Below are 15,384 nucleotides of genomic sequence, written 5' to 3'. Positions count from 1 at the left end.
AATTCCTAGTAATGTGAAACCTGTTCACTTACAATGGCAATAAAGTCAATTCTGATTCTGATTCTGATTGCAAGGCTGTTGCGTGTAACATTACAGGAGCTAACTAACGTCAGCTGCAAGTCTGCCTAAACTGTAACAAGCCAAAGTGTATAGCAGGAACTTTCCAAGGTGACACCTTCAAATAGTAAGTTATCTTCAGCTTTCTTTCTCCCCTAACAGGAGAGGAATCAGTGTTAGATCAGGTATCTTAACATGAAGTGGCGGTTAGGAGGGATGACAACAGTAGAACAGTTTACATTCAAATTTAGTGAAAGTTTTCAAACAATTTCCAGAAAATGAGCAAAACATGGAGAATCCAAAGTTTCCTGAGCTGCAACATCTTACAATGTTCATAAAACACGTGGAGAAGGAGAAGGAAACTGATGGTCATTAATCCATTTTGGTCTCCAGGTTTGTGGAAAAACTTATAACTGATCATCACCTCATTGCTTTAAGTGCTTTTGTTGTCTCCAGGTCATTTCTTATTTCCACTACCTTCACAATGCAGCATTTTATGGTAACAATGACAATAACATCAGTTTTATAGACCATAAGATCATCAGGTCATTGTCTAGCATGATTTGACATAATCTGGACATGACTGGCTGATAAATGGCTAAAACAAATGTTTTCTTAGCCTTGCATAAAGCTTCCCTACCTGGTGATATCAACTCCCATGTTGCTTGTGCCACTGAACAGGGTGTGTGTGCCTTAAACTTGAAGTCTATTTTTGACCTCACCCCAAAATGGCATCTTAAATTTAATTCCTTTTAGGCTCTGGTATTAAAACCATCTTCATCCGTTATAAATTGTTCTGTCCAGAGGAATGAATTATTTATGGGTATTTTATTCCTGTTTTTATTCTGTTAAGCTCTTGTTATCAGTGGTTTCAATACTCCTTTAAATGAGATTTTTGACTGTTGAAGTAAAGATTTTTTGGCATTTACTGATTGACTTTATGCCATTTACTGTTTAAGTAAAACAAAGCATCATCATGTAGTAACTGTGATAAATCAGCCCTTAAATAAGCTAAACTAAACACAGCACAGTGTGATGGTGTTTCTAAGCCCTGTTACAGCTCATTGAGCTCCTTAAAGACTGCAGATTCCACAGTGCTACACCTTCCTCCCAATTAATAAGTGATCTTTAAAAAGAAGAATGTAGAGCTCACATCCCGAGCTGATAGAAGTTTTGGTAAAGTTGTAGATATTTCATGGAGATTTTTGGGACACCATGGACTTAATGACACATTGTGACACAAGACTTCTGTCACATTATCTCTACTTTAGGATGCTGATTTTTTCTTGCCATCCTGAAAAATATGAAAACGTGATTTTTAAGTCAAGATGGTCTTCAATGCCAGTGAAAATCAGTTATTAAATCAGGTTACATTTTACAAACTGCCTGCATTTTAGCTGTCAGAATCACTCAGCAAATATTTTCATGTCACTCTCATTAACTTCTGCTTCTGTTACTCTCAAACAGTCTTGTGTGATTCAGTTTGTTATCCTTCAGTTTTCTTCAAAGCTTCACTCCATCAGATTGGTCAGGTTGGTCAGGGACTGATCAGGTTTTTCTCAGATTAACTTGAGGAAAAGTATTTCTTGTTTATTCTTTTGTCTGTTTTATAGTGATTTTATTGCTATATTTCTGTCATGAAGTTCTTTGTGTTTAATGACATCAGAACATCTGCATTACTTCTGGTAAACCCGATAAACCTTATAAGAAGCCTGCAGGACAAAGTCTCATGTTTTTGAAGTTTATTTCAAGTTTTCTGTCAGAGCTGCTGGTGACATCTGCTGCCATCCGCCCTCAAATCAACTCCTCACCAGCTCGAATCAGCTACGTCTGTTGAAAGAGATACAAGAAGGAACAGAGTTGTAACACTTAAAAGTTCGCAGAGCAGCAGGTGACACCCCTTTGCCTCAGAGGGTCACCCATGGGTGCCATAAAAATGGTACATAGAAAGTGATCAGCTACTGCGGTCCATAAAGTATAAAGGAGTAATGAGAGAAAACACTGAGGCATTTTCAGGTTTATACCTTTAAATAAACCACACACAACTTGTTCCATCCTCACAACTGGATCACAAAGTTATTCATCAGTACCTTATGACTATTATCTGCAAATCCACACTCTAAGGCGAAAAATAAGCATACAAAATCCTTGTTTTCTTTCTTTTAAGACTTGACCTTTTCTAAAAAGATTACTGAAGGTAAAGATGCTCCCTTAACGCTGATCTGCAGCAGGTTTCGCTGTCAACAAGCGACACGTTGCTGAACTGCGTGTCTGCTGCCCTCTTGTGGTGAAAAAACATAACATTCATTCAGCTGCATCAGTCTATCTGAATCTCAGCATGAATACTTGAGGATGTGTGTCCTTTGGAGCACATGACAAGGTAGGAAAGAGAAGAAGTGTGTGCAGTTAGAGGGATCTCAGGAGTTTCTGTTCTTAATTCTGTGTTGTACCTGAGAAGCTGAATTTTGATGGCTCGTTTCATGCCTGTGACAGGCTTGGTGGGCCTGGGAGGCGAATCAGAGAGCTCCACAGTGGACGCACTCTGAGAGGGACGGAGCAGACAGACAGGTTAGTCACAGAACAGGAATCCTCAGATCAGTTTAAGTTCATTAATGTGTGCAGACTTCACGGGAGACCTTAAAAAATATTTTAGCATACCGGGTCAAGTTTGAATGTTTTGTTTGGTGGCCCAGGCTCAGTACTGCTGGGTCTCTTTGTGCTTTGTGAGTCCACACTGGGAGGTGGACTCTGAGTTTCTGTTTCTGTCTGGGGAAGCCAGGACGATGTCCCTTGTCTGCTGGGAGTGGACGCCTGGACAGATGAGACATTTGTCACAGACAGCACTTCCTGTAAAGAACAAGAAAAATCTTATTTTGTTGTAACATTTTTGACAAGATTCTGGTTGGTACAATTCATTTTGATTTAATCTCAGCACAAGTATGGAACACATTAGAGAAATAGGAAATATGTTTATTTGCTTTCGTGGAAAGAGTTTGAAGAGAAGACTGACAGCTTAACACTCTTGTGTGTGATAAATATCAAGCTACCAGCAGCAGCCTGTTAGCTTAGCTTAGCACAAAGACTTGAAACAAGGAAAACAGCCAGTTGTGTCCAAATGTTTCGTTTGTACAAAATCAGAAGTGTAAAAGTGTCTCGTTGGGGTTTTACAGGCAGTTGTGTGCCGAACTATTAAACTACTATTTCTGAGTCACAGTAACTTCCTGGAGTCTTGTCATCACTTTGAGGTTGACAGACATTCAGTGGACACTCCAAGAAGCAAATGGACCCAGCCAAGAAATATCCAGCACAGAGCTCCTTATACAGATGCATTTTCTGCATTTTCACTCTTTTTTTTGTACAGGTGAGTTAAATAAAATAGAAGTAGATACAATAAGGTAACTGCTGGTTTTAGCTTCATATAAACCGTACAGACATGAGAGTTTTATCACGCTTCTCATCTAACTCTTGAAGAAAGAAAATAAATCTGCATATTTTGAATATGTGGTGTAATTCCTTTCAAATGACAGCATTTAAGATGCCAAAATCACATCAGAAAGTATTTAAACTACTATATGGACAGGGCATGGAATGGCTCGGCATACTTTGTCATCTCTGAGCCTCTTAGCTGACATGTCAGACTCAAAGCAGCCTTTTGTCTTTGTGGCTGCTCGGCCTGCGCTGACGGCTGCTGTGTGAAAGGGACTGGCTGAGCTTTGGTGGCTCACTGTGGGCTTCAGTTTAGGAGTGAACAACCTTTTCCATTCATCATTAGGCAGCGCCCAGCTCAGATAATCTCTCCTCACGTACATGGCTGATATGATCATGCCTTCTTCAAAGACCTTACAGCGCTCTGCCAGGCCGTAGACTGCAACAGCACAGTGTGAAAGTATGACTTAAAATGTCACACAACATTGTTCTGTTTGTTTGTCTGAATTTTAAAAGAAAGAAAACATACTTGTGTCACTGAAGGACTGGAGGTCAAAGGTCAGGTCAATATTCTTGTTTCTAGACCACTGCAAATTGAAGATTAGACCAATGAGCCACGTTGTGCTCATTCCCCCTCTGAAACAGACAGAAATAAGGCCAATGAGCTGACGAAGTAAAACTCAGCACCTCTAAAAGAGCAAGTTTTTAGTACTTTTTACTCCAAACTTAAAGTAAACATATGGCATAAGAACAGAAGGTAGTGATGAGCTGATAGAGAAGGTCACCATATGAGAAATGGGCTAATGCTCAATAGGAATCCCTGCCATAATAAAACAGAAACCTAAAGCCGCGTGTCCTTACTCGTCATTGCCCTGCGTGGGTCCAGTGAAGGACTGCTGATTCACATGGACCAGAGAAATGTTCACATTTCTTTCCAAACTCCCCACCAGGAGTCTGATTTTAGATTCCACGAGGCCAACCCTGACAAAGTGATCAAAACGGTTTTGAGAAAAAGGAAGCCCACAGCTGCTGGAAATAAAATATTAAAAGTGTTTTCTCCTTCAGGCTTGACTTGTCATTTCCTTTGCTGTGTGCACTCACCACTCAAGGTGCTGCTTCTCTGCAGGTGAAGACGCTTGCAGCAGAATGTAATGCCTTGACACATACGAGACAGAACAATGTCACAGCGTTGTGCCTTTGCATACAGGCTGGAGTCTCACTCCATTCATCATATTTCCTGTTTCACCAAGTCATAGTGACAGCAATATTTACAGCAGGCCAAGCTACAGCATGAGGAACATCACTAAACAAAGGTGGCCTCTCGTCTTCATGATATCATTACACACTTTAAAGTTAACAAGTTAACCTTGAATCTGTTTAATTTATTGTAAACCTCAACTGCACAGAACTGTCTCATCACTTGTTCATCAACCTGATAACTACATCATCATCATCATCATCATCATCATCATCATCATCACGTCATGGCTGTTTGTTCTGACCTCCTCATCGAGTAAAAAGTGCCATGAAGAGTTTCAGTCTAAATCAAAGAGATCAGAACACACTGCAGATTTATCTGCACACTGCAGAGTATCTGGAAAGTATTCACACCACTTTGCTTTTTGCACATTTTATGTTATGGTCTTATTCCAAAATGGATTCAATTCATTTTTTCCCTCAAAAATTCTACACAAAATACCTCATAATGACAAAGTGAAATGGGTTTGCTTGATTTTTTTTGCAAATTTATTTTTAAAATAAAGCCATTTTCAGATCTCTCCAGAGATGCTCAATAGGGTTCAAGTCTGGGCTCTGGCTGGGCCACTCAACATTCACAGAGTTGTCCTGAAGCCACTCCTTTGTGATGTTGGCTGTATGCTTAAGGTCATTATCCCATTGGAAGATAAACCTTCACCCCAGTCTGAGGTCCAGTGCTCTCTGGAGCAGGTTGTCAGCAAGGATGTCTCTGTACATTGCTGCAGTCATCTTTCCCTCGACCCTTACTAGTCTCCCAGTTCCTGCTGACACAAAACATCCCCACAGCATGATGCTACCACCACCATGCTTCACAGTAGGAATGGTATTGGCCAGGTGATGTGCCTGGTTTCCTCCAGACATGAAGCTTATCATTCATGCCAAAGAATTCAATCTTTGTTTCATCAGACCAGAGAATTTTGTTTCTCGTGGTCTAAGAGCCCTTCAGGTGCCTTTTGGCAAACTCCAGGTGGGCTTTCATATGCATTTTACAAAGAAGTGACTTCTGTCTGGCCACTCTGTCATACAGGTCTGATTGGTGGAGTACTGCAGAAATGGTTGTCTTTATTGAAGGTTCTCCCCTCCCCACAGAGCAACACTGGAGCTCTGTCAGAGTGATCATTGGGTTGTTGGTCACCTCCCTGACGAAGGCCCTTCTATCCCAAACACTCAGTCTAGTTAGGCAGCCAGCTCTAGGAAGAGTCTTGGTGGCTCCAAACATCTTCCACTTATGGATTATGGAGGCCACTGTGCTCTTTGGGACCTTTAAAGTGGCAGAAATCTTTCTAAATCTCTCTCTCTAAATCTTTCTTTCTATTCTTTCTGTACCCTTCCCCAGATCTGTGCCTCAACAATCCTGTCTCAGATCTACAGACAATTCCTCTGACTTCATGGCTTGGTTTGTGCTCTGACACGCGCTGTCAACTGTGAGGGCTTATATAGACTGGGGTGTGCCTTTCCAAATCATGTCCAATCAGCTGAACTTACCACAGGTGGACTCAACTCAAGCTGTAGAAACCTCTGAAGGATGATCAGTGGAAACAGGAGGCACCTGAGCTCAATTCTGAGTGTCATGGCAAAGGGTGTGAATACTGAGGTACATGTTTTTGTTTTTAAATTTTAATAAATTTGCACAAAATTCAAGCAAACTTGTTTCACTTTGTTACTATGATGTATTTTGTGGCAAATTTTGAGGGAGAAATTGAATTTAATCCATTTTGGAATGAGACAGTAACATAACAAAATGTGGGAAAAGCGACTTTCTGGATGCTCTGTACAATAGAAATAACAGAAACTCTAGACTGACGCAGAAATAACAAATTTAAGTTTTGAATTAACAACAAACACCAAATTCTGGTCTGTACATTCATAAAACAATCAGCATTCAGCTGGTGCATTTAGGTACAAATTCAAGTTGGTCACACAAAAACAATGTGGAAGAAATTGTATTTGGCACATTCATTACACAACAGACATTCAAGAGCAATCAGTTTCCACAACAAAACCAGAGCAGTCACATTCTGCAATGAGCAAACAATTTGCCTTAAGCAGCAGAAAAGTCACCAATGCTAATTCACACACTTTAAAGCACAATGTGTTCAAACAACAGGACGAAACATGAACTGGATCGTTTGCTTTTGGTAAAACAGGAGAATTTTCACAGGGTTTACTTTTTTACAAACAAGTACATGCATGTGTTCATTAAGACAACCGAAAAACTTCAAATACAAGGCAGAAGAAGAAAGTTTACAGTTTTATGAGGAAAACAGAAGCACATGTTTATCAAAATATCCAAATGATAAACATTTGAGTGTATTTTGTAAATGGAAAGTCACATTTTCATCTTTGGGCAGCTTAATACATACTTGTACTTCCCAAGAAAGTCTGGTGTTTCAAACAATGTGGACCAGTCTGCTTTTTTCTGACGAATGTCCTCAGTGATGGCAAAACCTGTGAATGAGGAAGAGAAAGCTTGTTGAATCCTTGTAGTAACCTTGAAGTGCAGAGTCATGTTAACGTGGTTTGGCTGAATCGTGACAGCAGCACAGCCTGTTCATGACTCATTTTGTATCTGAGCAGTTAAGTTGTGTTAAATCAACTTTGTCAGGGTGAAGCTAATTGGCCCAGCGATGCAGGCAGCACTGTGAGCATTTGGTGGATATCAGACTGAGACGACACACCTCGCGCGATCTCCTCCTTTATGATGGCAAAGGTGGAGGGAGACACGTTGAAACTGGTGTTCTGCTGTGGGAATGCTGGTGTGATGATGGGCATGATGTGGAGGCGGTGATTTGCATGAACCTGGAAATGCAGAAAGTCACAACATTTTCAGAGCAAATTTGATCGTTTGATCCTGAACTGCCTGCTGTGATCCCGTAGCCGACAATGCTGATAAAAAATCGTGCCGAGGCCTTACCCTGGGATCCCAGAAGGGAAGGCCGCAGTCTGAGCAGTCCTCTATCAGCCTCAAACAAACTGGCATCGGCCATTTCCTGAAACAAAACACAAGATTTTCAGATCAACTGATCCTCATTTGAATCTTTTCCAAAGCAGGCAGCTGCGATTCCAGCGCGGATATCGATGACATGTAGGTGCATACGGTTTATTTTGTATCATGCAGTCTGTACGCAGAGAAGCTCAAACAGACGGTTTGTAATGGGAACGCAGGATCAACTAGACCCACTCATGATCGAGGAAGGTGACTCTGACTACAGACGATCTCAGTGCCAAGTGACTTTCAGTGAACCCAATTCAATGTTTGTTTCCATTTCACAAAGACATCAGAAAAGGGACAACTCACCACATGGAGTAGATCTTGAAGAATTTCATCACCAGGGTGGACGCTGTAGCATTCGGGTACGCCTGGCAAATTCTGGCGACCAGTATGGCCCAGGACACGCCGCCCAAGAATCCCAGCATGTTGGAGTAAATGTTACGACCTGAAGGGAAATAAGAGGACGAGAAAAATGATTAAGATCTCCAGTTCAAAATGTTACCTGACCTTCACACTGGCCTGCTTTAATGGGCTTGACAACACAAGTTTTTAATTAAGTGCTACATGTCATGTAATGTAATATATAAGACCAGTGTGGATCTAATATTGGTTACCTCCGTTTTATTTCACATTACCTCTGCTTCCTACAACTATTGCTACAAATATGATGTTGAATTACAAACATGCAGTACAGCACATTAGATAATAACAAATCTTACAAACATATACAGTACAACGTTCATACAGGAGAACTACAAAACGCCCAAGAGATGTTTTAGCTCCTGGCATGAGTGATCGGCTTCAGTTTAAGTTGAATGGATTAAGTTACATTATGTGTTCACAGACACATGAACTGAATGAACTCTTGTTAGACACCTTTTCCCCCTCATAATAAATACTCAATATTTAACCCCATGGTGAATACTAAACTGAGACAGAAGTTAACGTTTTGTACCACTGACAGTTGCTATGTTCACTTAACTGTAATTGATTTTTGGTAAAAGTAGCTGGAATTTTAAGGACCCAAATGCAGTCAGTCTTCTTCTAAAATCCTATTTGAATTTAATTCCATATTATTTTTAATATCCACATCATATTAGAATTTTAATTCATTATTACCATTTCCTGTGTACCTGCACACTGTATACCCAAGTTTATGAATTGACACCATCAGCATGTGGTTGTTCCACATTCTGTCCAGTAGAGGGCGTTTCAACATTACCAATAAACATTATCACCCAAAGTGTTGTAAGCTTTTTGTTAGCCGTGTTGTCAACACTCTGTTGACACAGCATGAAGTTAGCATCCAAGCTGATGTCAAACAAAACCTGCGTTCAACATCTCTCACCATACAAACACTTCATCCCAGCACCCTGGACACTAAAGGACAAGATTCACTCACCTTGGCCAACACATTTCTCAGTTCTTTTAAAATAAATATTCCAGTCGAAAACATACATACAGTGCACTAGATAGCAAATTGGGAATGATTTCAGATGCAGCCATCGACATGCGTGCATCTATCATGCAAAGTGAAAGGTTCAGAGTAAGTGTCCACCTGCTCACAGTCTCTTGAGTTTTTAATTGAGCTCAACTAGTTGTGTGCGTTCCGCTCACGTTTGGCCCACAGTTTGATGGCTCTCAAAGCCAGCCTGAAGGTGTGAACGTTTGGCACGTGGCAGAGAATCTCCTCTGTAACTCTGTAGCCTACAAAACACAGAATAAGGAAAAGATGAAAACAGAAAGTCACAGGAACAAACACACAAGATGGTACGCTGTCATACATGACCAAAACAGTCCGGGGGAGTACAGCTGTCAGGTACTAAAACTGCTCACCATTGAGACTCCTGACGCAGCGTTTGTCTGCAGTCTTCACCAAGTTGTCGTCGAGAAGATTTATACTGTCAGGAACGCTCCTCTGTGGCACCCGTGCAAAGACCAAGTCCATCTAGAAAATAAGAGCACCAAAACTCTGATTAAGTCTCCTGCAAACAAAACTTTAAGGGAGGCAAAGTGCAGACAGAAGAGCAGAAACACGTCACCTCAGTCCCATCAAAGGTCAGTTTGATCACTGGGACGAAAGCATCTTTGATGGCCTACAGACAACAAAACGGTCAATCACTTGCACTTGGGAGAAAAATGTCCTTCAGCTTGTGTGATGAATACTGAAGCACTTCCATGGCTTACTCGTATGTCTCTGACCTCCTCCTGAGCCTTCAGCTTCTCAAAGAAGGAGGTGAAGAAGTCGTCCCTCTCCAGGAATCCAGGTCCAACACAAAGGACATCAATATCAGCACCTGTCAGCACAGCACAGAACGATAAGACAAGTCCACAATATGCTGTGATCCACTCCCTTCACCGTGTTCTTTCAGACGAGGTAACCACCACTGAAGGAACATATGCTGTGTGTGTCCCTTGAATAAAAAGTGTCGCACGTGAAAATTATGACTGACAAAGTTCAGGAAAGAGGAATTTACCTTTTGAGTGGGCTCCCAGGTGATATGAGCCAAACGGGAAGATCTTGCCTCCAACGTGGGCCATTACTGTTTCTGGTACGTTCTAAAATAATGCAAAATATGTGTTATGTCTGCAAAATCGTGTTTTCAGAATCATATTTGGAGTTACCTTTCAAACATTCCACATAAGATGTCTTACCATCCTTTCACAGATTTCTTGGAGCCACTCCCTATAGAGAGACTCCAGCCTTTTGATGACTTGTTCTCTGCAAATGAAACATCATCATTTTCAGAGCAGACATTTCTCATGCTCTGGTGCCTTGCACTTGTGGTCTACTACCTGTATTAACTTGTATTAACCACAATCAGAAAACAATCATACCTGTGATGAAGCTCCACATCGTCCTCGAACACGCCATAGGACCTCAGACTTTCCACCAGTTTTCTTGAGTGGATTAACTCATCCTCGTCAGGCAAAGCCTCAGTGATTGGACCGCTCATCCCCAAACACTTGGTTACATCTGGGACTGGAGATCGGCTCTTCACTGAACTGAAAAGGGACATTTGCTTGTTAGCACATTAGTCATGACATGTGTTTACATAATGTATATGTACACGCACAGCCACATCAAGACAGCTAGCTAGGAAGGTAATGTGTAATAGAAGCTGACTTGAGCCTCTCATTGTACTTAAAAATATGAAATAAATGGTGTCATAAAGTACATAACTCCCATCATGAGGAGCTGTCAGTAGCGGTCAAAATATTAACAAAAAGACAGTTGAAGACAGACCGAGAATCACAGATGTCCTACACGATGTACCTGTTTTACCTGACCTAAATATTGCAAAACACAAGAAAAACACACACTTACCACGACATGGTAACGACAGTTAAGTAGTTTTTGCTGTTATTGACATGTATTTTTCTCTCTCTTTGTCTCTAAAACACGGCCGGCTCGGTGTTTTTCGTGCACTCTGACTGGTGATTTGATGTGTTATGAATTTTGGAACGAGCGCCTTCGCTGTGTCGTCACGTTCGGAGAGACTCGGAGAACGTGACGACACGTGAGGAGGAAAAACAACATGACACGTAACCCTGACGGTGTTGGTTTGACTGCTGCGTTCATCACCTTATGGCGCAGCATATAAGAAAATGCACAGATGTCATCCAGTCAAATGTTTTTGTCCACATGGTTTTTATTCTACCTCAACGTCAGTTAGTTTGTTTTTGACCACATTTATTAACATTTGAAGTGTAATCATGGACTTACTGCAAACAAAAAGCAGCCTGAACGTGACTTTGAATGCAACACTTTAAAAGTTGAACCTGAAAGTTGTTGTTGCTGCACATGTGGACATGTAGCTTTATTACATTGCGATTTATAGCTCATCAAACAGGCCCTGCAATGTTTCATTTTCCCAAGTATTTCTAGAACCAGCAAGACCTTTCAAGTGGATGCTGACGTTGGTGGATCTGGTCTCGTTTGTTGACAAATGTACTATGTGTGTGTGTGTGTTTGCCCTTCAAAAATACTAATGTAATGGGTTTCCCCATTACAGCTGATACAGTTTTCACTTGATATCAGTGTCTGTAACAAAAATTTTCAGCATTATTACTTCAAAACCCCAAAATGTAAATGCATTTTAAATAATTTAAATATTTGAATTGTCATTCTATCTGTTTTTCCACCACTTCCAAACTATCACTATCCACACTATCTCAACATCTGGATTGCCATGAAATTTCTCACCGATGTCCAGCCCTGAGGTCAGAATGTAAATCTGTACGATACCTTGATTCATAACTAAATACATGCAAAACCAGAGACATTCCCATCAGTCTCAGCTGTCCTTTGAGTTTTAACACAAATGAGCCAATACTAAACTGAGATGGTAAACATGTTAAACATTATATGTGTTTAATGTCAACATGCTACCATTGTCATTGTAAGCATTTTAGCATGCTGATTTTATTTCTTAAAAAAATAAAGATCCTAGCTCCAAGAATGCCTAAGCCTCAAAGAGCAGCTCACATGGAAAAACTACATCAAAAACTAGAGTTATTTGGTAGTACAATTGTATAATAAAAAAAAAGTCCTGTCATGATGTTTGAAATATTATAATGGGTGCTGACAAAGGATGTATTCGGAAAATCTTGATATTGTGTTGGAGACAGTGTGCTGTTCATTTCCCTGAAAGTTGCTCAGTGGCACATGAAGCCAAATATTTCTCAGGTTGAAAATTACCCAAATCTTCTGCATTGTGTGGCCTATACAACATATGCCAGATGAGCAGTTTCCAGCTTGGGTGTCCACTAATTTGAGGAATAAAATAATTTAATCACACAGGTCTCCAAATGCTGTCAGTGAGTCATTTCATGGGGATGGTGGGGCTCCAAATAATGTATCCACTGTTTCACAATGTAAGCACTTGGGAAGAAGTTTGTGCATCATGTGACGTTGTAAGTACATGGTTTGGCCGCTGTATCAAAGCCTGGCACTCTTCCTGGGCGGCGTGGTGTGGATATATTTATTCGAATGTAGGCCTACATCAGTAACAAACACAACTGACTTTGGTAGCATGGAGTGATTTGATACATGCAATTAACCTTAAGGATAATTAGAGCAGAATGTTACATTAGTGCAAAGAAGAGAAAACCATCATCGCTTTAAAAAGTTGGGAAGCGTACAGGCTAAAGGCACAGTCCACTAAAAGACGAGGCTGGGGTTAGACTGATAACTATGTATGACCTGTATCGATTTGATATTAGTTTAAGGATAATAAGCGACACTCAGTAAGGTAGTGCAGGTCTGAATCATTAATTTATGTCTAGTGGCTCCTCTAATATTGTGAAGTGGGTATCACACAGACAAAATACAGAATTTTTGTGTGAATTAATTTAATAAACTGCATATTTAAAGACTGATATACAAGGTTTGCGATTTTAAATGATAATTTCTCAATCTCGTAAAACCACTTTGTTTAAGCAGTATGTGTCATAGTTTTAAGCTGTGAATATCTGCAGTAAGTAACACACCTCTCTGTTATCAGTGTGTACTGCATGTTGTCAGACTGTGGTTTCAAACAGTTGTGAGCAAGAGCAGACTGAGAGGAAAAGACTTCTTCCTGTTTCTCAGAGTCTGACACCATTGCTTTTATAATGAGGGCAGTGAATGAGCTAAAGAAAAACCACCAGCTTACTCGTCGTTCTTCACGAAGAGAATGTACAGAATGCCCTGAATGTGACTCTTTATATAATCTCATAATTGCACTACGATGTATGTAACCTCCACAGTAGTAACAGTGACAGACTCAGTTTAAGAACTGTATATTTTGCATAATTTTGATATAAATGTAGTAAATTTGGAATTAAAAGCTCACATGCTGCATATTATTTAGGACTTGTACTGTCCAGATGTTTCTAATGTAAAAATGGGTCTCACCCTTTCCTCAGTGTAATTATAAAGCGCCGCAGACACACACACACACACACACACACACACGTATTTAGAGCTTGATAATAACAGTGCAGCCCAAGAATCTGCTCCCTCTATGATCACTGCTGCTGCCCAGCAATGAAACAGAGAGGTGATGTACCAGTGGTGGAAATCTGTACATTCCAAGGTACCTTCCTCTACTTGATTATTTCCATTCTCAGATTAGAAAAAGGATTGTGGCTAAAGCATAAATCATGAAACTAGAATACATTGATTTGCAAATTATTCACAGCATAATTAAACATATTTAACATTCAGTCACTTGGAATTTGATGTCTACTGCACGTATGTTTACCACTGTGTTCCACCAGTGGCTCTTTTAACAACACTCAGAGAGCGTGTAGGAACTAAGGACAATAACTGCTGACATTCTGCGAGGGAAATACTTTCCTATTCTTGCTTGATATATGACTTCAGTTGCGCAACAGTTTGAGGTCTCTGTTGTGGTGTTTTGTACTTCATAATATGCCATACATTTTCAGTGGCAGACAGGTCTGGGCTGTGCCTCCACTCTTTAGCTACAAAGCTACAATGCTGCCGTAACACCTGCAGAATGTGTCTTGACATTGTCTTAATGGAATAAGCAAAGATGACTTTGAAAAAGATGTCTTCCATGGCAGCATTTGTTGCTCCAAAACCTGGGTGTACCTTTCAGAATAAATGGTGCCTTCACAGACTTGCAAGTTAACCATGAAAAGGTCACAAACACACACACCCATCACAGAAGCTGGCTTTGGAGCTGGTAAATGACATCGATGATTTTCTGATCCCATGTAGTAACGTTTTTTATACATGTTAATATTTATTGCAGTGCTGCCTGAGCAATTGAACATCATGGATTAGGTAAATGCTGATTTGCACATTGCTGAGGTAAAACAATCAATAATCCTCTAGTTTAAATACAGTATTGTAGTTAAATGCAACCATGAGTTTTTTTTTCTTTTGGCAAAAAGACAACAATACATCAGAAGTCTTTACTATATGAACAAAATTATAAAGCTGGACTTGACTGTTTTAGAATCTCAGTGGGAATGAAGAAAGAAGATTGGAGGTTAGAAAAATAACACCAGGAAGCTGGTGTGGGGTAAAGTAGGAAGAGAAAAGAGAAGTGTGGGCAGAAATGGAGGAGTTCATGGGAAAGAGAGCTTGAGAAAGAGGATGGAAGCAGTTACGATGGGAGGGCGGTGATGACAGGACCGTTATTAAAGCTTCCACTAATAAATGCTCTGCAGTCCATTGAGGAGCGGAGAGAAAGACATTGTGCTGAACCTCCATCTGTGTTTTTGTGCACACGCTGTGTTGTTGTATCACTTTGTTTGTTTCATTTGTTTGTGAAACAGCTATCACACTTCAGCATTTGGATGGCACACAACCGAAGGGCAGACAGGTCCGAACAACCGAAGGGTCTGAACCTCCACTGTGACACCATTGTTACATTCCAAAGATATTTTTCATGACTCCACAAGCTGTAATTCACTTTTGTTTCAATTTCAGCATTGTAAAATGTGTGTGTTACATACTTTTGTAATCTACTCTGACATGTATGGAGGGAGCTGTAAGTTGATTTAATGCAGCAAGCAGAAGAACCTTGTAGCGGTGATACTGGAGGACACAAATGTTATCCTGTTAGACCACCAGTTTGCTCCAAAGCTCCAACAAATGTTTGTTTGGATTTCAGTCAGCAGTCCAAAATAATTCA

General features: G+C 40.4%; 1 protein-coding gene across 1 annotated transcript; it reads right to left on the bottom strand.

Annotated features, from left to right (window-relative positions):
• Window positions 1-2,506: 2,506 nt before the first annotated feature.
• LOC124051449 (poly(A) polymerase type 3-like) lies at window positions 2,507-11,303 on the bottom strand. Its single transcript, XM_046374828.1, has 17 exons — window positions 11,061-11,303; window positions 10,571-10,738; window positions 10,388-10,454; window positions 10,210-10,291; window positions 9,920-10,029; window positions 9,775-9,828; window positions 9,569-9,680; window positions 9,350-9,439; window positions 8,039-8,177; window positions 7,655-7,730; window positions 7,419-7,539; window positions 7,104-7,188; window positions 4,585-4,638; window positions 4,345-4,464; window positions 4,013-4,119; window positions 2,716-2,904; window positions 2,507-2,599 (listed from the first exon to the last, which is right to left on the bottom strand). Exons 1-16 carry the CDS (start codon window positions 11,066-11,068, stop codon window positions 2,753-2,755), a joined length of 1,545 nt encoding a protein of 514 aa, XP_046230784.1. The 5' UTR covers window positions 11,069-11,303; the 3' UTR covers window positions 2,507-2,599; window positions 2,716-2,752.
• Between the last annotated feature and the right edge of the window lie 4,081 nt (window positions 11,304-15,384).

The sequence above is a fragment of the Scatophagus argus genome, chromosome 20, assembly GCF_020382885.2.
Source record: "Scatophagus argus isolate fScaArg1 chromosome 20, fScaArg1.pri, whole genome shotgun sequence".
In the NCBI taxonomy this organism is placed as follows: domain Eukaryota; kingdom Metazoa; phylum Chordata; class Actinopteri; family Scatophagidae; genus Scatophagus; species Scatophagus argus.
This window is presented reverse-complemented; position numbering and strand designations above follow the sequence as displayed.